General features: G+C 39.0%; 1 protein-coding gene across 2 annotated transcripts in view; it reads left to right on the forward strand.

Moving 5' to 3' along the window:
- The window catches only part of nhlrc2 (NHL repeat containing 2), a 34229-nt gene extending 15300 nt beyond the window's left edge, over positions 1-18929 (forward strand). Inside the window, exons 6-11 of one of the 2 annotated variants that reach the window (XM_066693141.1) lie at positions 10182-10278; positions 10681-10912; positions 12921-13043; positions 13148-13357; positions 13828-14050; positions 16425-18929. In XM_066693141.1, the coding sequence (XP_066549238.1) occupies positions 10182-10278; positions 10681-10912; positions 12921-13043; positions 13148-13357; positions 13828-14050; positions 16425-16684 (1145 nt within the window). In that variant the 3' untranslated portion in view covers positions 16685-18929. The remainder of the gene's footprint in view (positions 1-10181; positions 10279-10680; positions 10913-12920; positions 13044-13147; positions 13358-13827; positions 14051-16424) is intronic. The other variant, XM_066693142.1, reaches the window with a different exon arrangement.
- The last annotated feature ends 6497 nt before the right edge of the window (positions 18930-25426 follow it).

Raw genomic sequence — 25426 nt, forward strand, 5'->3', positions numbered from 1 at the left:
CGTACAATGCAACATCTGATGCTTGTGATTTACATTGTACCAATTTCTGTGTTCTCCAGCAATACATACATACATACATACATACATACATACGTACTGTATACACACACATTGTTTCAACAGAAAGTAAATGTTTATTTTCCGGACTATTTTGTAACAAGAACAACTCATGATGCATATCAATATATAGATGTGATATTTCTTGATGCAAATTTTAAAGGCATGTATCCCTTTGAAGTCTTAAAAACCATACTGAAAGAGTTCTTTACCATTTCATTTATTCTGTCTAACCTTCAGTGCAACTGCATAAAAACCTAAAGGGTTTTCTTCCAGCTACTGATAACTGCATCTTAAAATAAACACCCACAGAGTTCAACCTCAGGGTCAGAGTCATTCTGTGTTCTGGCACCAACCCAGGAACTCCAGTGCTTAGACTTTTTCCAAGTTTTAACATCCATATAAAAGGTTTTGTTGACTCATAACAGTGAGATTGATTTTCATTTTCTTTTTTGCTTAATGCTTCTTCTTTGTTCTTGTAACAGTATATTTGTACAATTGTGCTGTCAATTACATCATAAGGGTTACATGCAGAGAAATTGTCCTTTTGCTTAGGATTTGGACCACATTCGCATTTGAAAAATACTTTGTAAACAAGGTAGGTGAATAAAAATTCACCGCACTGCAGCCTTAACTGCTGACAAATGCTTATTCCAAGTAATGAATTACAGATAACCTTGAAATGTGAGAACCCCCGGGGTGTTAAATTGAACATTTTAGTTCTCTCAGCGTATTCTCATGGAAAGTACTCGGATCAAATTTAGAAGGAAATATTATCCAGCACTTTGCACTCTTTTTTTCCCCCCCTAGCATAATTTACACAAATGGAACTTGTTCAATAAACAAGTTCATGCAAATCTTATTTATTTGGTCTAAAAAGCTTAATCCTGAGTCCTATGAAGATCAAAATCAACTTTCCATGTCTTGTACCTTTTCAAATGGATAAATGACAACTATGAATTTCAATTACATTTTACTTCAAGAAGAAGCAATTATTAATAAGTGTGATTATTCCCCATCAGATCTGTGATTCAGCTGAGAGAGTAATGGGTTAACAATGCTAACAATGCTTTAGCGTTGCATAGTGACCATAAGGAATGTGGAAAGCAGGAACCCCTAATCGTAAGTGTTAACCAATGCAGTTTTAGATAGTGACCCTTTTGAACTTTCACCACTGCGTCACATACACTTGTAGATGCCTTGTAGAAGATCAGCACAAGAGATAAAATTGGATAATTTGGATTTCAAATTAGTGAGCATGGTCCTATTGTAGTTCCATTTTCTCTTTCTTTCAGGACCTCTCTGTTTAAATGTTGATTGCTTACCCCACCACCCCCATTCGTCACACTGTTTTTCATCAGCAACAGCTGGATAAACAAGATATGGTGTTTCCTAGTTTCCGTATGCCTTCAGAATGAATCCCTATGGTGCTAAATTTACATCTGTGTCAAGCTTGTTTGGCTTCTGGTTTTTTGGAATAGTTTTTCTTTTCTTTCTTGATTCCATAGATTAATTTTATAATTGCTACAGCCATGATAAAAATGTCCAGGACTGCTGTGAATTGCATAGAATCGGAGTCCTGGTTTAAAGCACTGGGTTTACAGAAAGTTGATGTTATTCAGTATTACCTTGAATACACTAATTTAGACTTTATTTAACTTTAAAGTGATGCAGTTACAGGTATATTATATCTGATATCTACAAAAAGAAGATTATCAAAAACAAAAAGTTAAATCTTTATTAATTTGAATCTCCAAGCAAATTTCAGAAAATAGTTTTATTTTAAACAAAGGTGTGTGTGTGTGTGTTTTTTGAAATTATCAGACTTTCCATGAACCAGATCTCACTCCATACCATATCGCACTTGTGGCAACTTTTGTTTAACTAGAGAAATAAGGCAGATCTCATCAACCATATGTTTCCAATTGCATAGAATGTTGTTTGTTTTTTTGCTTGCTTTAACATTTTTATACATAAAGCAGGGAATTACTTATTTCCATATTTTAGCCTTTTCCATAATGACATTTTTCATTCAGTTTACTATCACTAAGATTTGTCTGATTTCAAATCTGATACAGTTTTGTTTCTTTTAAAGTTGTTTATTTACAAAAAATGTGGATATGGACACTTAATCTGGTAGGACTGTTAATTATGAAACTGGAGCTGCATATGTTGCTGTAGGTGTTGTTTTTAGTGTCATTGCTTTTTTAAATCCATACCAGTGTGATTTGCATGAATGACAGTATTGTGCTGCTTATTAACCCTGTCCGGTTAGTATTGAGAAGCCACATGGCTGCAGCCACTTGCTTAAATAGTGCTTGCTGCATAATCAGCAGCCTTGTTCATTTAATTTTCCAATGTTCCTCAGCAGTGACTCATCACAACACAATATCTCACTCCGTTGGCTCAGTGTGTGTCCTGTTTTAAAGCAAGAATAAGCTACAGTTGGACTGCTGAATGGATGGATTTCTAGTTAATTTAGCATGAGATTTTATTGTATTTAACTTTTATATTTAAGAAGTTTTGTGGATTTAAACAAATAACCACTTTTAAATTCAATTTAGACAAGACCTTAAGGTAACGTAGCTAGTCTTTATACACTCACCTAAAGGATTATTAGGAACACCTGTTCAATTTCTCATTAATGCAATTATCTAACCAACCAATCACATGGCAGTTGCTTCAATGCATTGAGGGGTGTGGTCCTGGTCAAGACAATCTCCTGAACTCCAAACTGAATGTCTGAATGGGAAAGAAAGGTGATTTAAGCAATTTTGAGCGTGGCATGGTTGTTGGTGCCAGACGGGCCGGTCTGAGTATTTCACAATCTGCTCAGTTACTGGGATTTTCACGCACAACCATTTCTAGGGTTTACAAAGAATGGTGTGAAAAGGGAAAAACATCCAGTATGCGGCAGTCCTGTGGGCGAAAATGCCTTGTTGATGCTAGAGGTCAGAGGAGAATGGGCCGACTGATTCAAGCTGATAGAAGAGCAACTTTGACTGAAATAACCACTCGTTACAACCGAGGTATGCAGCAAAGCATTTGTGAAGCCACAACACGTACAACCTTGAGGCGGATGGGCTACAACAGCAGAAGACCCCACCGGGTACCACTCATCTCCACTACAAATAGGAAAAAGAGGCTACAATTTGCTCAAGCTCAACAAAATTGGACAGTTGAAGACTGGAAAAATGTTGCCTGGTCTGATGAGTCTCGATTTCTGTTGAGACATTCAGATGGTAGAGTCAGAATTGGGCGTAAACAGAATGAGAACATGGATCCATCATGCCTTGTTACCACTGTGCAGGCTGGTGGTGGTGGTGTAATGGTGTGGGGGATGTTTTCTTGGCACACTTTAGGCCCCTTAGTGCCAATTGGGCATCGTTTAAATGCCACGGCCTACCTGAGCATTGTTTCTGACCATGTCCATCCCTTTATGACCACCATGTACCCATCCTCTGATGGCTACTTCCAGCAGGATAATGCACCATGTCACAAAGGTCGAATCATTTCAAATTGGTTTCTTGAACGTGACAATGAGTTCACTGTACTAAACTGGCCCCCACAGTCACCAGATCTCAACCCAATAGAGCATCTTTGGGATGTGGTGGAACGGGAGCTTCGTGCCCTGGATGTGCATCCCACAAATCTCCATCAACTGCAAGATGCTATCCTATCAATATGGGCCAACATTTCTAAAGAATGCTTTCAGCACCTTGTTGAATCAATGCCACGTAGAATTAAGGCAGTTCTGAAGGCGAAAGGGGGTCAAACACAGTATTAGTATGGTGTTCCTAATAATCCTTTAGGTGAGTGTATATATATATACAATTATATAATATATATATATACAGTGAGGGAAAAATGTATTTGATCCCCTGCTGATTTTGTACGTTTGCCCACTGACAAAGAAATGATCAGTCTATAATTTTAATGGTAGGTGTATTTTAACAGTGAGAGACAGAATAACAAAATCCAGAAAAACGTATTTCAAAAAAGTTATACATTGATTTGCATGTTAATGAGGGAAATAAGTATTTGATCCCCTATCAATCAGCAAGATTTCTGGCTCCCAGGTGTCTTTTATACAGGTAACGAGCTGAGATTAGGAGCACTCTCTTAAAGGGAGTGCTCCTAATCTCAGCTCGTTACCTGTATAAAAGACACCTGTCCACAGAAGCAATCAATCAATCAATCAGATTCCAAACTCTCCACCATGGCCAAGACCAAAGAGCTGTCCAAGGATGTCAGGGACAAGACTGTAGACCTACACAAGGCTGGAATGGGCTACAATACCATCAACAAGCAGCTTGGTGAGAAGGTGACAACAGCTGGTGCGATTATTCGCAAATGGAAGAAACACAAAATAACTGTCAGTCTCCCTCGGTCTGGGGCTCCATGCAAGATCTCACCTCGTGGAGTTTCAATGATCATGAGAACCGTGAGGAATCAGCCCAGAACTACACGGGAGGATCTTGTTAATGATCTCAAGGCAGCTGGGACCATAGTCACCAAGAAAACAATTGGTAACACACTACGCCGTGAAGGACTGAAATCCTGCAGCGCCCGCAAGGTCCCCCTGCTCAAGAAAGCACATGTACAGGCCTCTCTGAAGTTTGCCAACATCTGAATGATTCAGAGGAGAACTGAGTGAAAGTGTTGTGGTCAGATGAGACCAAAATCGAGCTCTTTGGCATCATCTCAACTCGCTGTGTTTGGAGGAGGAGGAATGACCCCAAGAACACCATCCCCACCGTCAAACATGGAGGTGGAAACATTATGCTTTGGGGGTGTTTTTCTGCTAAGGGGACAGGACAACTGCACCGCATCAAAGGGACGATGGACGGGGCCATGTACCGTCAAATCTTGGGTGAGAACCTCCTTCCCTCAGCCAGGGCATTGAAAATGGGTCGTGGATGGGTATTCCAGGATGACAATGACCCAAAACACACAGCCAAGGCAACAAAGGAGTGGCTCAAGAAGATGCATATTAAGGTCCTGGAGTGGCCTAGCCAGTCTCCAGACCTTAATCCCATAGAAAATCTGTGGAGGGAGCTGAAGGTTCGAGTTGCCAAACGTCAGCCTCGAAACCTTAATGACTTGGAGAGGATCTGCAAAGAGGAGTGGGACAAAATCCCTCCTGAGATGTGTGCAAACCTGGTGGCCAACTACAAGAAACGTCTGACCTCTTTGATTGCCAGCAAGGGTTTTGCCACCAAGTACTAAGTCGAAGGGGTCAAATACTTATTTCCCTCATTAACATGCAAATCAATGTATAACTTTTTTGAAATGCGTTTTTCTGGATTTTATTGCTGTTATTCTGTCTCTCACTGTTAAAATACACCTAAGATTAAAATTATAGACTGATCATTTCTTTGTCAGTGGGCAAACATACAAAATCAGCAGGGGATCAAATACTTTTTCCCCCACTGTATATTATATTATATATATATATATATATATATATATATATATATATATATTGAATTGGATTCTTCCAATAAGCTTAGATGAAAATACATAAAGAAAGCAAATGAGTTTGTAATTCAAAGGACAGCTCTAATGAAGGTGCCAAGAAACACTTAAAATGTAGAAAAATAGAGGGATATTTTGTATTGATTAAGATGTACTAATTAATAAATTGAGAGAATTCATAATTGTGGCCAGTAGTCCTGCTAAAGCCAGGAGCCTCGCAGGGCTTGGCTTCCTTCTGCACTGGTGGTCATGTACAGCTGCTCTCGGGCAGGGGGCTCTGTAAGCTGCGGTGGTCCAGGGCCCTCCACTGCCTCTTCTTCATTCCTGGCTCCACACGGCACTCCTGAGGAATCGCCCTCTTCAACATTTTTGTGGTGGACGTGGGCTGCAGTGGGCTCTCCTCCCCTCTCTCTCTCTCCTGGGACGACACAGAAAGCAGGTCCAGGGCCCTCCACTGCCTCTTCCTGATGTGCCGGCCTAGCTCCACGTGGCACTGCTGAGGCATTACCCTCTTCTAGATCATTCTGGTGGAGATGGGCCTCTCGGGCTCGGCAGGACAATGTGGGATCATGTTGAGGGGCCGGCCCTGGCCAGTCTGCAGAGTGTCAGGAATGTGGGCAGTATTTTCCACACAGACCTCTGCCAGCTGTGTGACGCTGGAGTCACAGGGGCCACAGGAAGCCTCCTCCAGGGCTGCAGTTCCAGGATGGCCCTGTGGGGTTCCCATCTGACTGCAACCCCCTTCCTCATGGCCCCTGTGCTCCTCCGTGGATGAGGACACGCGGCACACAGAGGCGGGCTTGTTGGGAACAGCCGGACGACATGAGATCAATTCCCAAACGACCTTGTGGCCACACTGTGAGTCGGGAACAGAGGTGGAGTAGCCCTGCAGGCCGAGGTCATCGTCTTCATCAAGGAGCCACTTCTCCCAGTCCTGAAATTGTGTTCAAACCAAATTCATTTGCATGAAGTTATTTCAGAGTAACAGAAATTGTGCCCTTCAATGGCATCTTCAGTTGAAGATTAAATTATTCAAATTAATTGTAGGAAAATACAATACTTTGTCACCAGCTTACAATATTCATCTTGATGGGCTCAGTGGGACGATCTGGGGATTGCCATAAGACCTTGTGCCCACACTGTGATGCCCTGGAGGGGGAGTAACCCAGCAGGCCCTGATCGTCCACTCCATACAGGAGCCACTCTTCCCACTCCTGAAATTATGTTGAGTCATAGAAATATTGTATTACTTAAGAAGTTCAAGACTTTCACCCTCAGTTGGACATTGTTTTCAATAGTAATGAAACACACAGTGCAAATAATTAACCTCTTAAGCTGGCAGTCAAAAGTGGGAATTTCCTCCTAAAAGGACGGGCCCCATTTGAAAAGTCCATAACTCTGTAAATATTTGCATCATATGCAAATGAATGGTATCATTTGAAAGGAAATCGCTTCCATTTGTATATATGCCCAGAACATAGTTTGGAGTAACACAATACACTAACAAGATGAAAAAACATATTTTTTGTATTGTTTCAATATGCAAAGTCATGTTTCACATGACCTAAAGACGGCACTTTTGTAAAGCTCGCTGAATCTGCACATATCCCTTCAGTGGCGTGCGGACAACTGTACCGATTTGTGTGTTGATAGGACAGACAGAAGCCACTGTACGAGGGCTCTTGTGAGAGGTGTCTCAACACAACTGGAGCTGAAATAACACAGATAAGCGAATAATGCCATGTGCTAATGCGCATGCGCGGCGGGTGTGTGGGGGGCAGCTGCTCAGACGGGCACAGAGCCCAATCAGAGCACTGCTGGCACATAGGCTGCTCTGTGCACAACACCTGTGCGACCAGTCCATGTATAATGTGTGAAATCCTATCAAACACACAGAAGTCCGGACCGATGATATAAACCAGCTGTGTGTCGAGCGCTGTGCGCACTTTACTCTGGACATTTTGAGCTCCGTACCGCCGTGTGCTGCTTCTACCCAAACGGTTTCTGTTTCGCCTTGATCAGTCGACTGTCTGCTTCCAGACAGTGTCAGTTTTGTCCGTATTGTCTTAGATTTGTTATCGCGATGGAGAGCAGATATCGCGCCCCCCTTCATGATGCGCCGGCGATCTTCTGTTTTTTCGCGGCAGAGAATGATCGAGCGCATTAGAGAGGAGAGTCTCAGCTTCACGTCATAGCAAACACCCCCAACAACACGACGTGCACAGTGCACTTCATATTAACACACGGGTTTGATGCACTTTTAAGGGTCCCAGCGCCATCTGTCTGCTTAAACGTTATCAAAAAAATTGAAACATTTAATATTAGATCACCAGCTTACCTTCTCCATGCTGTCTTCGATATTTCAATGGTAAAATATCAATAAAATGACAACGATATCAACAACAATATAAACGATGCTGTTCGCTGTTCGTATCCAGTCCGAGTTATGATTCGTATTGTTGGTTGCTTACCAACTCCACATTCTAGAACATCTGACATCACACGATGAACATTCCATAAACAACGTGCTGGGTAACCAGCAACATACATGACAGAATAATTGATTATGGAAAGAGAGAAACTGATGGGAGCATAACCTTTATTGTACATATTGCATATTTCTGGCAAAATGGATGAGGGATTCCATACCAAAAATAGTAGTGATAAAGATGACCATTAATCTGATTTGAAAACATTACCCACATTTGTAGCTTCGTATCTTTATATCTGAGCAAAGGTGTTACTCCTCTACAATATGCTGGATATTGAAACATTTGTGTTGGAAAGGATTATGATCATGTTGTAGCATAACATAACCAACACAACAGTTGTACTCCCTAGTAACGTCCCGCACTAATCCGAATCCCACCTCGGAAGCATCATCCCCATTTCATTTAATTCAAATACATCTGAAAAAATTATAATTTGAAACATCTCACGTTAGTCACACATCTTGCAGAGCTCTTGTGTGAGAGCAGGGGCAGTGCTACAGGGGCCCAGGGTATAAAACATTTGAACAAATGATTGAGCTTCAAATCTTGTTTAAAAAAAAAAGCAATGCTGCCCTGGAATATCAGTCATAAGCACATCAGATATATATATATTATAAATCCAGTTATTCGCGTGTGAAAAAGCATTGTCTCTATTTGTTTATATTTGATGGTGCCTCTTTGTCATTAAAATAAAAAATGTCCTGACAGGGTAAAGTAATGATACTCTGAATGGACCACTGTGGACCATTCTACATGTTTTCCCCAAAGTTCTTGGACATATTCTTAGTGCCTTCATGCACACTGTCATTCATTATTATTACCCCGATTATCCCCCACCCCCTTTTTATTTACAATGTTCCGTTAATGTCCAATTATTAATGTTATCTTTTTTCTGAAAGGACTTTTGATTAAAACTCTTAAGAAATTCATTGCATTATTTTGCCTCTCCTATTCTCACGCTTTTCCATCTTAATTGTCGCTGTCAGTGTATGAAGCACAATTTACATATTTCTTAAATGAAAATTGGGGGAAAAAAATTATTCTGAAAATGTAAAATAATAACACATTTATACAGCCCTACATATAAAATTGCATAGTTAAATCTGTGCTGCATTTGCAAGGAGGATCAAACTTCTAATTACAATTCATAATCTATGAATTGAACTAATTTCTATTTCTGCTAACTATAGCTTCCAACCTGTGGTGACCTTATCTCTGCTGCTCTGCGCTCCCAACCTGCTCACCCTCTTTACCTGGCTGAGCCTCGCTTGTCTTGCCTTCTTTAATCTTAATTCCTGACTATCAATTGGACTATTGTTTCCGTTTGTAATATTTGGAGGTACCTTAGCTAGGGTAATAATACTGACTGGCTGCATGGATTAACTGGCCTGACCTGTATGCTACTCAGGAAAGCCCACCTGAAATTCAGTTTTGAAATGAGCAAAAAAATACTGAACAAAAATTGTACTTTTTGGCCTAAAGAACACCAGCCATATTGCAGGGCACCTGTCAGGATAGAAGGGAAAATGAATACATCAAAGTACAGAAACGTCCTTGAGGAAAAGGAAAGCTGAAACCGGGAGGGCAGTTTACCTTTCAGCGTGACAATGACCCAAAGCACAACTACACTGGCTGGCTAAGGAACAGAAAAGTCGTGCCTGAGGGGCCCTGTCAGAGCCCGACCTGAATCCAGTCGAACGTTTGTGGCATGACTTGAAGATTGCGGTCCATCAACACTCCCCAAGGAACGTCACAGAGCTTGAACAGTTTTGTAAAGAATGGTCAAATATTGTCAACTCTAGGTGTGCAAAGTTGGTAGAGACTCATCTCAACAGACTCACAGCTGTAATTGTGGCAAAGGTGCTTCCACCAAGTATTAACTCGGGGGTGGAGTAATGATATTTCAGTTTTATATTTTCATTATATATTTTTTTCCACAATAAAAATGTTTTCCCCTTTACAGTGGTGTATAGATAAGTGGGAGGGAAATCTTTAGCAGCTATCCAGGAGTGAAAATGTCTGAGCTCAGAACAAGCAGAGTGAGTGTTAATGCACAAAGTATGCCATCGAAAGCAATACCAACCAAATGTTCTCGTCAATTTGTTCCCTTTGTTGGGTAATGGTGCTAATCGGTCTTATTGAATTTCATCTTAGGCGATGACGACAAGAAGAACGTGTTATGGATTGCCATGGCTGGTACTCATCAAATCTGGGCTCTCTTCCTAGAGGATGGAAAACTTCCAAAAGGAAGGTAAGCAGAGGTACTCGTATATATAGTTCATCCTACAACACACTCTGTATCAATCTTCAGGAATCAATGCTCTTATCGCTGTATGAAGTAGAACTCCAGATATTAAGACGCTCTCCAAGATTAAAATCATAAATGCTTTCAAATGTTGACCTTCATACCAACTTAATTGAGTGCGTATTCTACAGTGCACAGAAATCTGTAATTCCATCAGAATAAATCTTATATGCTGTGTTCCAGTGTTCTAGGTTCAGGTAATTCAGGTGCATGCATGATTCATGGATACAGACCCAGGCTTCTTGAACGTGCCCCCCCATATCAAATAATAACAATGATAACAATGAATATAGTATTTAAATGTAAACACACAAATAGATCAAATGGAAAAATGTTTTTGCTTGCCAGCGATTCAAGAAAAGGGACCTGCATCCGTTTTGCTGGAAGTGGAAATGAAGAGAACAGGAACAACGCCTACCCTCACAAAGCCGGGTTTGCGCAGCCTTCAGGCCTGGCCCCCGCGCCCGAGGAGCCCTGGAACTGCGTGTTCATCGCTGACAGCGAGAGCAGCACCGTGCGCTCCGTCTCTCTGAAGGATGGGGCCGTGAAGCACCTGGTTGGAGGAGAGCGAGACCCCCTGGTAAAGTTCTGACCCCTACATCTGCTCACCTGCACCTTATTCTCAATCTTTTTTTTTTTCTGAAATGGTCAAAGTTTTTATTAATTTCATTTATTCTTTCTTTAGGTTAAACAAGTATAATTGCATTTTTTATTCACATGCCACATTGGCATGAAGCATGTTTAGGGGTAAAGACTAACACTGGCAGGATGTTCTTTTTGAGGTCATTGTGTGTCTCTTCATCTTTACAATTGGATTGCTTTAGTGGCAATTGCAATGAAGTCATTTGTTCTCGAGAATCTAAATGTGATTTCAGATTTGTTGAGAGGCCCTGTTTACACTAACCAATACTAGGAAGCATACCTGAATACAATCTATATCATTCAGCCCAAAGTGTGACTGTACATTTAGTCGGGATTACTGCATCCATATGTAGTTCGGATTCAGTTCCTCACAGCGCAATGCTTCACTGCACAGTATCCCATCATGCACTTATGTTTACAAACCCAAAATGATGGAGTCCATGGGCTCAGAACACATACTTATGTATTTTGTCTTCAAACCCACAAGAAAGCAGCGACGACACAGACAACCACGTTATATTCAGGTTTTGCAAAGGCACCACAAATGTACAATGACTCTCAATTGGATGGCTGCCAAGCCCGCTTCATGCATGCAGAGAGACGTCTTCTCATGAATTTGAGAATTGTGTTTTGAACTTGCAAGTTCTCCTTGAATGGTTTCATTGAATTTCAGCATCAGACCACTTTGTTCCTGCTGTCCAACATATTATAAAGCAATGCTGCTACTACATTTGTTTTTATTTTCATGTAGGCCTAGTTTGCTCCACTGTTGTACAATATTTGCAGTGCCTGTGCACCATATATAGACAAGCATTGTGGGATTGTGGAGGACACGCACCATAATTAGATTGGTATAACGCCATCCACACTTTTGATTAACCGCACTACCTGACGCGATCTCCGCACTGTAGCCTGCCCCCCGAGGGGCCCTAAACGTGATGTAATTTCAGGTAGGCATACCATAATTTCCCCCTCCTGTGTACCTTAGTTTGCTCCTCTTTTTTATGCACATTGACATGCAGTCTTTAGCCATGTTTATATACTCACAGCTCATCGGTAGATTTAAGAGAAAACAACTTCAAATTGAAACCTTTTACATTTTGTCAAACTCTAGAGAGATGACTGACAACAGCACTGATTACAAATTGTTATGGATCACCAGGCTATGAACTCTGATTGCCTATAAATACAATTGTAGAAATGCTGGGAAGTAAGTGCTAGAGTTAATAGTTAATTCCCCCCGACCCCCCCCCCCCCCCACAAAACCACCATTTACCACCCATTGTTCTTTTACCAGTGTGCAATGCTGTTAAGAATATACATACTGGGATATCGTTGAATAAATCATAACAAAAAAGTGGATTCATTTACATCCAAGACGTGTTCTGGAATTCCTTTTAGGGGCAATTTGGAATAAAATAAAAATCTACAACAATCTGATCTGAGTGTATTTAATCAGTATATACAACATTCCTGCACTGCCATAATCAGATGTAGTTTGTTTCCAACTCATGAAGCAGCTTATCTTCCTTCAGATTTAGACTTCTTTATGAGGCCATTTAAATAAAAAAATTTAACTTAATCCCCCACAATGCATGTATATTTTTCTACATAACAACACTAATTATATAAGAAATCATTTCAATTTCTCTCTATATATGATTCATTTATGTTAACCACACTGGTACTTTTTCATTAATTGCTTACTTTGTGTAATTGTATGTGCAACAGGATGATTTATTAGTTCAGTTAATGGATGTTTCCACAAGTAATTTAACACGGGCGTAAAAGGTGGTCGAGTTGGTGAGCTTAAATGAAGTTGGTGGCATGCAGAAATATATTATTTGAGATTCAATCTCAGAGCTCCAGACGTAAAATGAGTATGTATGTAACCAACATGAAACCCAGAGTTGATTACCGATTCGTGCCGTGTTTCTTGTCTCCAGAATTTGTTTGCGTTTGGAGATGTGGACGGAGCTGGAATCAATGCTAAGCTGCAGCACCCGCTTGCTGTGGCCTGGAACCCACAGAAAGGTGCTCTGTATGCGGCCGACTCCTACAACCACAAGGTGAGGACACAGATTTAAATGAAGCGGTGAAAGTGTAGTGAACGGTGTGAGTGGCAGATATTTGTAAATGGTTTTTGATTCAGTCTTTTTCCATTCATTCTTAGATTAAAGTTGTAGATCCCAAAAGCAAGCAGTGTGCCACTCTGGCTGGCACGGGTGAAGCCAGCAATGATGTTGGTCCAGGCTTCTCCCAGTCGACATTCAATGAACCTGGTGGTCTTCATGTGGGAGAGAGTGGAAGAATCCTCTATGTGGCAGACACCAACAACCACCAAATAAAGATCCTGGATTTGGACACACTAACTGTATCGGTGGTGAGGAATTCTGGGAAATCATTTTAAAAAGATGGATTTAAAAATATGACCTGCATTGAATTCTTGGAACATTTAAAAAAAACAAACATTACCCATTTTCTCTCCTCTTTTGTGTCCCGATATGGAGTTCTGTAAGGGCACGCCATTAATCTTTTAATGTGGCCTTCGTTCACATCCTAAAGTGTTTGTAATCTTACTTCATATTATGCTTCCACTATTGCTTATCTATTTTGTTGTTTATTGTATTACAATTATTTTTTTTGCATATGGTCAACCTGAAAGATGTAATGCCTTCACAAACCAAATGTATCAGCAGCGTGGGAGTTTGAGGCAGTGCCAATGATTATAACATTTCAGGAGTTACACAAACTGCTTCAGAATAGATCAAAGACTGATAGTTGTTTTTATTCTTGTAATCCTACCGACATTTTCCTCTTGTACATATATTTTTGTCTTTTCTTTTTGCCCAGCTGCCTGTTTTGGCTGAAGAAGTGGTAGATGCTTTTGTCAAGCCATCTACTGCGGTGAAAAAGATGCTCAAACTACCCAAATCTACTCCAAAGATTGAGATGTCTCCATTATCCGTCTCCTCTGGACAGAATGTCCAGATTCAACTCTCTCTCAAACTCCCTGCTGGAACAAAACTGACCAAAGAAGCACCTAGTTTCTGGGCTTTGTCAGCTGAAGGTACTGGTAATTGTGTTATTCATTTCAAGAGAATACATTTTGCTGCCAGGGGCTCGGTTTATTCTATTAAATGAGTTTTGCTCGTGATAAATTACATTGTGAACCACTGGTGAAAGTTTAGGGCCAAAGTCCAATGAGGTGGCTATTTCTGCCAGCATATAAAGCATACACTGAAGGATTTAGTGATACATAATGCATTACAGGGGTGATAGTCTTTGTGGCATTTGCAATGCATCCTTTATTTAGAAGATTTTGTTTTGATAACATACCACTGACTTTTTGTCTAAATTGAGTACATTTTAATTTGAGTCACTAAAACCCCCGGTGTTTTAATCATATCCACTACTTGCTGCTGCTGTTATTGTTGTAGTATTAAGTGTTTTCATCTGCAAGCAAGAAATCACTTATTTTTCACAAATCCAAGGCACCATTTAGGGGTTTGTGCACTTTACTTTTACTTATGTGGGAAATATCGCCCTCACTGTAACTAAGGGATGCAATTAAGGGCTGTAACTGTAGAAGGTTGCCGTCAGTCCTGGCCCTGATTAAGCAGCTCCACAAGGATTGTTTGAAACCTCTGTGCTTTGGGGCAAGGTGTCTGCTTTGCCAGCTAGGGTTGGAGGTCAAAGTCATTATGGGCAGAACTGAACCTTCTTGGTTTTGGTTACCTTCCTTCCTGGAGACTTGTCCTTCTCAACAGGTTTAGTTTTGGTTTAATTGGCACATTTCTTCAAGTGAATGAATTGATGCATCAACAACAATAGGGCATTAACTGAACCTAGTAATAGAAACAATTTATTGCATGGTGGGGAAAAGAAGCATAATTTCAGTAGTACATAAACCTCATGCACACATGGCATTTGTTGCTGTGTTATAAACAAAATGAAGATTTAGAGGCTTATGAAACCAGATCAGTTTGTTGTTGTTTGGCACACTGAAAAGCAGCGAAGCCCATGGGATGCTTTTGTGGTTTCTTATTTTAACTCCTCCAGCAAATTATCACAGATCGAGCGCCTGGAATACTGCATTCATTAACCACTTGGGACTTTAAATAAACAGCACAAGAAAGGGGCAGAACTGTGGGCAGCTCATTTTAGTACCCAACAGTGCTGAATTGCGGCTGGGTGGTCTGTTACACGGAGAAAAGAAAAACAGTCTAACAAAAAACACTGGCACACAGTAAATCCACAGATTTGAGAGAGTGCTTCTATTTGGAGATGTTATCCAAGACATGCGTGTTGAGTCCTTTTTTGTTTGTTTGCTTATTTCCTCTGAAGCCGTTATTTGTGGTTTTGTGCTACTGAAACCCTAATTTCATCAGGAAATCGTTCTGCTGAATTGTCTGTTGCAAGATATCTTCACACCTCCTTTGGAAATTGAGGTTGTGCTTCACTGCCCTGCCCTATGATATTGATAGTTGTTTTTCTTGATTTCCTCTATATCTGAATACATTATTATCTGTAGAGGTGCTTTTAACATTTCTTTACTTGTCTCTCGATATGTATTGTCCTTTTAATCAAGACTATCTTTTTCACCCTAATTTAAAATATTTTTGCTGCTTAATGGATAATTTTTTTCAGAAAGTGTGAATACAGTCATTTCCTGTAATATCACTAATTAATAATAATAATAATAATAATAATTATTATTATTTCTTGGCAGACACCCTTATCCAGAGCGACTTACAACATAAGTGCAAACAAAGTGCAAAAATACAGAGAAGTACAAGGCATCAATCATTAGTTCTCTGTATTTTTGCACTTTGTTTGCACTTATGTTGTACTATAGTCAGATTTCATCATAACTTCTCAAACTTCAGTGATAAACCAGTGCAACAGACTACTGACAACAGTGTTGTGGTTTTACTGAGTTAGATGCTGGTAAGTTAAACAAGACGGGTGATACTGTGGCAGTTATGATCGAACTGGAACTTGAATCTGACACTGCACATCTGACACTTTGAGATGATACTCAGTAACAGTTCAGTTTTCGCCAGATAAGTAGGAAGTTGAATTGCAGCCAGTTACATTTTATTTTTGGGTATTAATTTCACTAATAATGAGCTGTGTCCTTCTTTTGCTTTATAAAACTGCCCCATACTGAGTCTTATACATATATACTTTAATTTTTTTTTTTTTTTTTTTTTTTTCTTTGGTCCAAAGGAAAGAATGTTGGTCACTTTTAATATCTGTAATCAAGGTTGAAGTCGCTGCCGCTTTTTCCAAAACCTGGCATGCAACTCATGCCTGGGGAATTAAGTCAAGGGTATTAATATTCCCAATTGGTTGCATTCAGCTTTACTATGGTCGCCCGGGGGTGGGGGGATGGTGAGATGTCCCCAGTAAAAATTTAAATACCCGTTCGTTTCCTTTCCACCCAGGTGACGAATGGCTCCTTCAAGGACAGCATGAGACCGGAGACATCATGGATCTGTCGCACCCTCTGGCGATAACGGCCGCCATTCCCACGAGCATCCGGACGCCCAGCCCGACGCTGTGTGTGAGCGCGTGTGTCTACTACTGCAGCTCGGGGGGCAGCGCCTGTATGATGAAGGCCGTCTTGTTCAAGCAGCCGCTGCAGATCGATAACAAAGCAGAAGGCGACCTAGCGAAGGTTGTCTTGAGCTACAACTTCACATAAGTCCTGTCTGCTTCCTGCTCTTCAACGGGTTCTCCCTCAGGTGCTACTCTTTTCCTTGTTTAGGATTAATATCGGTTTCTATTTATATTACCATATCAACAAAATTCCCCAAGTGTCTTTTAGTTTCTTCTTTTGTGCATTTGAGTTATCAGTTCAAACATGCAATACTGCCTGAGATCGGCTTCCTACCGACTCCACTGTGGCCTGTTGAGTTCAACACTTGCTTGAGAAATGACCTCGGCGTGATCCGATCCTCCGCACAGTGAGAGAGAGCTACAGGTCTGCAGGATTGTGGGGAGACGTTTAGATGCACGCTTGACTTCTTTTAATGGATTGCCTGTTTAACATGTAAGTATTCCTGCGTTAGGAAGAGGCTTACAGCATGTCTGCAATGAAACCCAAAGACCAAACCGCTTTGAACGAGCTCCTGCCGAGAGGGGGAGAGTTTCAGTACCCACATGTCACCCTGTCCGTCCCGATTACCTCACGCGTAAAGGAACCAAAAAGAGACTTCGCCTTGAGTGCTCCTTATTGTAGATTTTTTTTTTTTCCCCTCTTCTGCTTCAAACAAACACTGAGTGACTGCTCATTTCTTGCCTGGGCAGAACAAAAAAGATTGCAAAGATTAAAGGGACGAAATTGCAATATTAAACTCGGAACAGTTGTAGCCCTGATAGTTGAGTCTAAACATCTCAAATGAGATTTGCTTCATTTTAATTTTCATTCTGCTCTCCTAGCCTCCCATTCAGTTATTTACTTTTTGCATTTTGCTACTTACATCAGGATACATTGAGATGTAATTACTGAGTATCAAAGGGAAACAACATTTAGCTTCCTTTGATACCTTTCCTGTTAAAATTACAGAGGAAATGAAACTACTACTTATTTGATTCGCTGTCAAACAAGCTGCAGAAAGATCTGAGTGATTTTATTAAGGTTTTATTTTGATGTGTGTTTGTGTGTGTGTGTGTGTGTGTGTGTTGTTTGTTGGGTGTTTTGTTTTGGTTATGCTGTTCTGGTCCATAAAGACAAGTCCCCCAAGGGATGAACGGTCCTGCTTTAGTCTTGCTGTGATGGCTTTTTTTTTTCCATTCAGAAAGGAAAACCAATACATCTCCCTGCACGTTGATCCCTTAATCCCTTTTCGTTTTATTTAGAATGACATTTGACTCAAGGTGGGCTGTGTTCCCTTTTCTGTCAGTTTGTTTTCTGTATTAGTTGTATTGATTATAGAGGTGTATGTCAGCAGCAGAAGGCTTGCTTTTGAAATGTTCTGCATCCAGGCAAAAAAAACGAACTAGAGGTCCATATCTGTGTTTAGCAGGTTTACTAAAATTAACTGTCATTTAAGTATTCAAATCATTAATCAATTTATTATTTTGAAATAAGCACTGTCATTAAAGGATAATACTGTATCTTACACTGCATAGTTGGCAGGAGGCATGTATCATTTTATCGTATATATATCGTACATGTATACTAAATTCAGATATATAGAAAAATATATATGACACTGTACTGTTAATCAAGGTAAACATTAGCTCTGTATTGAATGATTTATATTAGGCATATCATATTGCAAATTAAGCACTTTTTCCAAACGTATTTTTCATTTATCTTTTTTCTAGTGAAGATTGTTGCTCTAGAGTGTTCTCTGAAAACACTCTGAGTTCCTTCCGCTTCTCAAATAGAGAACTACGTGATCACAAGTAATTCTGTTCCAACACATGGCCACCATCAGATGTTGTTAATTCAATTGTATTTGAATTGGTTTTAGCATTTCAGAGTATCTGTCTTTAAGTATGTCACAGAGGCACCAGCAGAAATGATGATAAAGTATCAATTCATTTAATTTTACCTGTCAAAATGGTGGTCTTGTGAATGAATAGAATTGAATAGAAGAATAAAAAAGAAAACTTGAAATGAACATTACAAGTTAGTGTTTATTATAGTTATGTTTTGTTTCCTGTTATTTTTCTCAACATAACTGAAAGCAGTAGGTCTTCTGTACACACATGCTCTTTGCACATATTAAGAGTGATTCAGTGTGTTTACTGTGGATAATATCTCTACTTGGCTGTAGTGTGGTACACTCCTTTGAATACTAAAGCTGTTCTGATTGTACTTTCTACGTAGCTTATTTTTACAGAGTTTTCTAACTATTTTTAACATGCACTGTAAAAAAAAATGCTGTTTATCTTGCTTCCATCTTTTATTTATTAAAATAAAATGAATTCAAAATCTCCTTTTTTATTATTTAATCAAATAACTGATCTGATGTTATCACTGTAATCCGTCTTCTGAAAAAGTCATTTTTCTCTCTCTCTGCTGCATAAAATGATCCTGTGAAGAATAAACTCTCCAGATTGCAAGTCCAGCTCAGCGCACAAGACTGATGATAACCAAACATCAGAGAAAATGTCCATTCTTACTGGCTATAATTCATCATTGATATTAAAGGTAGTTTGAAGGGTTTTGACTAAAAGCTGAATATTGGGGTCAGTTATCAAGGTTTTGTTTTTTCCCCACCAACAAGCGTCTTGATTTTTACACACACATCTGTCCATGTAGATTTTTTATTATTATTAAAATAAGTTTTTCAGGCGCAATTCTGTGCAGGGAAAATGTGAGTATGTTTGCTTATGTAAGTCATGCAGTCAGATCAGCTGTAGCTTTAGTTATCACTTTTTGTGAAAAGTGCTTTATAAGTCACAGTAGTTTTGCCAGACATTTTCATTCTCAAGTTAGAAATGTATTATTCCATATTTATTAAGATATAACTGCAAGCTGATTTTGTACTTTACGATAATGTACTGTTTTGCATTCAGCCTTTTCCCTTTGTCTTTTTGAGTCACGTATTTCAATTTCAGGCATTACATGACTTATAAAACCAAATCATTCCTTTGTGCCTGAATGCAGCTATTAGCCTTTATGAATAACATTCATAAAGGGTAATAACAAGATAAAAACGAAACCCCAAGCAGGAGGCGCAGCTGGCCTGATATTGTCGCGCACTGGTTTGTATAGCCTGTAGTTCTTGGTCTTGGAGACTGCATAAGCATAATTGAGATCACAAACTGCACCGAGAAACCTTCAGCAAAACATGCAGACTGGAATACATCAAATGATTGCATAAACCATATAAATATATGCAGAAATCATTGTAATGGAGGTGAGCTCAAAGGCATCTAGCTCCCTGGGTTGGGAATGCAACTCCCGTAAAAGTAGCCCTCTAGTCCCACAGGCTAACCCCGTCAGATTGGCCACCCAAGTGAATAAAAGCGATTTATTGCTGCTGTAATCTGATGGGCAGGACAGGAAAGCATGGCAGTGTATAGCTTTGATATTTCCCCTCACACGGTAAACTGCACTTTATTGAAACTTATAAGAACGGTTTGTACCAGATCTGTGATATGAAGGTACTTCGCATGTCTGCATGCTTCCATGACAATCGCCCTTATTAGGCTCCTTGAGGTGTCAATTAATTGACCCATGACATTAGTGCTCTGTGATTGGCTGATGCTTTAACTGCAGTTATCCGATTGGTCCAGCCCTCCCCAAATTACAATCAGAATATCTTACCATATCATGTACATTTTTTTACATTTTACATCATCCGTCTTGTAGATTTAATCTGAATTCTGGAGCGCATGCAATAGTGCAATGAATATTTTAAGAATAGGTCTATGAATCAAGAATATCTAGTTTACAATATGCTTTCAATTAAAATCACAATTATATTTTGTTGTTGTAAAACACTAGCTTGATTAAATCAAAATTTGACCATCAGTATCAGATATTGGGGCAGCTTATGGGTCAGTAGTTAATGAGGTAAATTGTTTATTTTTGTTTGTGTGTGGTGTTATGGTATTTTGTGTTGCTTTGTTTCTTCCTCTGGCTTTTAAGTAATTTCAGTGCCTCTTTTGTCTAGCAAATTCAAGGTTGTGTAAATGCTTAATAATTAATTTCCAATTTTATTTTCGCAAAACAATAGATGTAGATGCAATCTTCACCCCATCCTCTGTAAATCACAAAGCCTTATTTAATCATAGGAGTACAAGGAGAGGTTACAATTTTATTTTCCTGTGCGTCACTTTTGTGTCTGTGATTAAGACGAATACGTAAACGCACATATAAATATGGTTTTAAGACCAGACGATACTTTAAGACGCTGCTCTACAAGTAGATTGCACAGGAACAAAGTAATTACCCAAATTATTTGTCAGACTACAATAAATGTCAGACATTAGTTTTGTATTTATTTATTGTATTAAAAGAAAATGTGTAATAAGCAGTCTCCCAGACTCATTTCATTGCTATTTATAACTATATAAAAACAAAGATTAACCTTACATAGAAGAGTAGACTAAAGTTGTTGTTTTTTTTTTTTTTTTTTTTTTTTTTTTTAATATTGGATACAGCACAAGTTAAGTTTGATAGCCCAAACTTATACAGAGATGGAAGAAATAGCAAAATATTGTTGGGGGTCTTTTCTCCGATAACATATCTCTTGCACAAAAAGATAACTTGCTACTGAGTCAAATATGCTGCAGACAGAAATTATAAATAGTTTTCTCAGAAGTGTAATGGTTGTCTGATGTGTCCTCGTTGTCTGATTGATCTGCTAAGATTGCATTTAAAATGTCCTGGTTACTGTGAACACTCAATTACTTTGTTCCTATAATCAACATTATCTTTTAAACATTCTAGAGTGCAATTCTTTTTAAGTTAAAAGAAAAAAGAAACATATACAAATGGAAGTGGCATAGATTTTCCAGCAAATGTTTCTTTTCCAAAAGCATGTTGCCAAAAATGTAGGGGGAAAAAAAACTTTCTTGTATATTTGGGTTCCATTTGCTTTCATATTTCTGATAGTAAAACTAAATCTGCTGTAATGATTTTAGTGGTGCTTAAATAACTATTCTGTTCAGAGACACCGAGGTATTTGAAATGCAAGTACCCTACATTACGTTTTCAGACCTAAACTTTTCCAATTCTCCTTCTTTCCCAGTAAAAGAAGAATGTGTTGGACTGTTATTAAATGTCTTGGACGGCATTTTCACCAGTGTCCATATATATGTTCAAAAAAGCAATCCGTCATTCGTCTGTGTAGAAAGAAGAATAACCAACTGCTCTCTGCTCTCCTCCAGTCTACCTGTATACTTTATCATGTCTGTGTTCACATAGACATGCAGAGATACTGTTTCTCTCAAAATAATTTTGGACCCCCTGACAGAATCGTAATTTTAATGCAATTGTGGCCTTATTTAATTAATTAAAATAGAGAAATAATTCTTAAATGTATATATTTTAGGTGGTATTGTGCTTTTACGCAGTTCTCTGTGTTGGTGACCCAGTTCCACTTAATTGCCATCATTCTTCTTTCCCACCTATTTTCCTTACTCTTAATTTTTCAGACGTATCTAATCCTGGAAACCGCAAAAAAGTCAATTCAAGATCTATATTCTGCTTTTTTGGTTTTTCCTGCCTAAATTTGATGATTACAAAGGTGATTTTCGTTAATTAGGCCGCTTGTATAACATTTATATAACCATCGACTATAGCACATTTATTTCCATACTCACGTGATTTCATTTGTAGTTTTTTCTGGTTTTGTTTTGTTCTACAATATTAAAACAACCACCCCTAAAAAGTAAAATTAAATTCAGCCCCCTAAAATACTGACTTCCATATATGTTTTTCCACCACCAATCAAATTAAGGCCAGATACAAAATGTTAGCCTACTGCTTTCAGGAGAACACCCACAAACACTATATATGCTTCTCCTTCTCTGGTGTAACCTTGTTAATGCTTGGCAGCGGCTCTTGAGAAAAGTTCAGTAAGAACTTGGAACTGGCTCTGATTTGCGGGTCTCTAGATATTTAGCAAAATAACGGTTGAATCATACTCCTTTAAAAGTCAGCATTATTCACAAGTGAAAAATGTAATGCTCTTCAAATTCAGCTCTGCACCCCACAGTATTTTGTCTCTGTGGCACATGGACTGTATATCTTGGCAAAAAAGCATGGCTATCTCTATCAAAAATATATATAAAATAGGATTCTGTTTTTAGGCAGAAGATTGTTCCCTTTTTTAAGACCTAGCATTTCAGCTGCCCAGGCTCACTATAATAGTCTGTATTACTGTAGGAATCAAATGTAAAGTCTACTGGAAACCATTTATCTGCCTCAATGTATCTTCTACCCTAGTTCCAACTGAGATCTTTATAAACCAATCATTTGTTTCATTTTAATTTAATACAATGTCATCTCTCAAAAAGGTGCTGATACCTCTTTATTACAAAAAAGGATTAATTGAGCAAATTAATAAGTGGTTCCATTCAGCAACTGTCAACTCAGCTGTGAGAACAAATTAAGGCTCACAAAATAATGGCTGGGTAAGATACTAGAGTCAATTAACTGCTGCCAATAATCACACCAAAATGTATATACTATAAATATGTAGTTGGAATCTAAATGCAGTGTGTACTTTACAAACCAGCTTTGATTCATTGCAATGTAGGGGACAGTGTTTGGGGATGTTTCATTTCTCACAAAACTTAAAATCAATCCTTGCAACAACAAGATGAAAAAGCCATGCTTAACCAATTTCATCAATTCTCAGGACACATAGAAAGAACCTCTTTCTAGCAGTGACGGCAGCATCAAGCAGTGACTTCAAGGGAGAAAGTTCAGCCTGGAGGCAGCGAAGAAGCCCAGGCTTTTGTTGTGATTGTAACATTTTCATTCTCATTTTAGTCGCATTCAAACCATCATTTGAACTCCAGCAACATGATGTACATTTTTCTTTTAGGTGGAAGACGACATTTAAATTAATTAGTCTGCTATTGTTAATTCTGCTGGATGGCAGAATTTCACTAGGAGGGCAAATTTAGCAAGAAAAGCATTTTATGTAGCCTACAGTTGGGATTTGTCCTGATTTTGTTGAAGATTTTTCTTAAAACAAACAGTCCCTTTAAAAAGAATAAAGTATCCTAAAAGTAATCTAAGAGTAATCTGTTTCTAATTTGGAGTAATATATTAGAAAATGGATTCCTTTCTAAAGGAGGTAAACAATGTTTTTCAACATAACCCTCCCAGCCCTGTATATATTTGTATTATGAGTGTGATTCGGTGGTCCTGGCCTGAGCTTTTCTGTGCTGCCGTAATCACATTGAGAACCAAAATGCTGAGAGCTGTGAAGCTGATAAAACAGGTGTGTTGAAATGGAGAGCATTTTCCTAAAAGAAATAGGGAAGACTTTTCAATGTTACGTTGACATGAAAAGTAAATGAAGTAAACTAGGGTCTAATAAAATATATATATGCATATTAAAATGTGAAAAAAACAGAGGGTGCACGTCTTCGTTCTTTCTTAGATCGTGCTTGCTTTCTGTCACCAACACAAATACAAAGCAGACGCCGCCCTCACTCACTCAGCACAGACCCGATGGAGAAAAGGCTATAGTACGTGGGAAGAATTCTTGTGTGAATAAAAACAAAAGAAAAAAGCACTAAATCAGAAACTGGAGTATGAATCTACCAAGACCCCCAGAATGCATATAGTGTCTATTCACTCTCTCTCTCCATTTGGTAAACATAATTCACCTTCTTTTTTTTTTTTTTTCCTTGGTTTGATAATACTCCCTTTCAGTTCTGACTAGGGAAAAAATGGGTATTTAAAAAAAAACAAATCCCCAAAAGTAACTAACCCAGAAAAAGCAAAAACAAGAAATATAATCAACGCTAGAACATTCCACTTAATAAATATAATGTGGTTTCTTATTGGGTAATTGACTAATATGCATGACCTATACATTTACTCTGAAACCTGGTCACTAAATGCAAAAATGATACAGAAACTGCAAACGACACAAGGGAGCATGGAAAGATTGGTATGGCTGTAATAACAAGACGAGTCAGAAGAACAAATAAATGGATCTGAGAACAAGCTAAAGTATGTGACATAATTGAAAGAGTGCAAATGTTAAAAAGGCAAAGGGCGGGACACAGGGCAAGAAGAACAGACCAAAGATGGACAAAAGAAGCTATCGAATGGATCCCAAGAGATGGAGAGACCGAGAAGATGACCACATAGTAGATGGGAAGATGAGATCAGAAGCTATGATGACGTGACCTGGAAAACAGTCCCCGTAAAAAGCTGATGATGACATATATATATATATATATGATGGGAAGGAGAGAAGGAGAGTCAGTTGCCTTTGTTTCATCACTTTGACAGCACTATTAACCTCTGTGCCTCTTGCGTTTGAGTCTCCTACTGCTTAGGACAGAGACTACTGGATTGGCAATATAACAGCAAGGCTCTGTTAAAATCAGACAGCTGCTGGCTTATCACATTGCACTGTGCACAAGGAAAGTACACAGTAACACTTTCACATGCTGATGAGACACTAAATGGATAGGAGCAGTATCACCCTGTGGAGCGTGGGGTTAGGTTAGTGATTGTGGTTTTAATCTTAACGTGAAGGTGTTTAACAAATTCATTGTTAAACTGCTATTCCCCCTTACACTTAAAAGCTTGATACGCATTCTCCTAGCAATGTTAGAGTCGAGGAGCTCTCCAAAAAATCACTTACATCCCATTTCAAAGGGATGTGTGTGGCTGTTCAGGTCAAATGTTCAAGAGTTTGCTGGTTGGAAATAGGTCCCTTTGTTCAGAAACTCGGCAAGGATCAGAGCAGATATGACAAATTAGGTGGCAGTCCATTGGTCACAGCTT

Source organism: Amia ocellicauda, chromosome 20 (genome assembly GCF_036373705.1).
Source record: "Amia ocellicauda isolate fAmiCal2 chromosome 20, fAmiCal2.hap1, whole genome shotgun sequence".
NCBI classification, from domain to species: domain Eukaryota; kingdom Metazoa; phylum Chordata; class Actinopteri; order Amiiformes; family Amiidae; genus Amia; species Amia ocellicauda.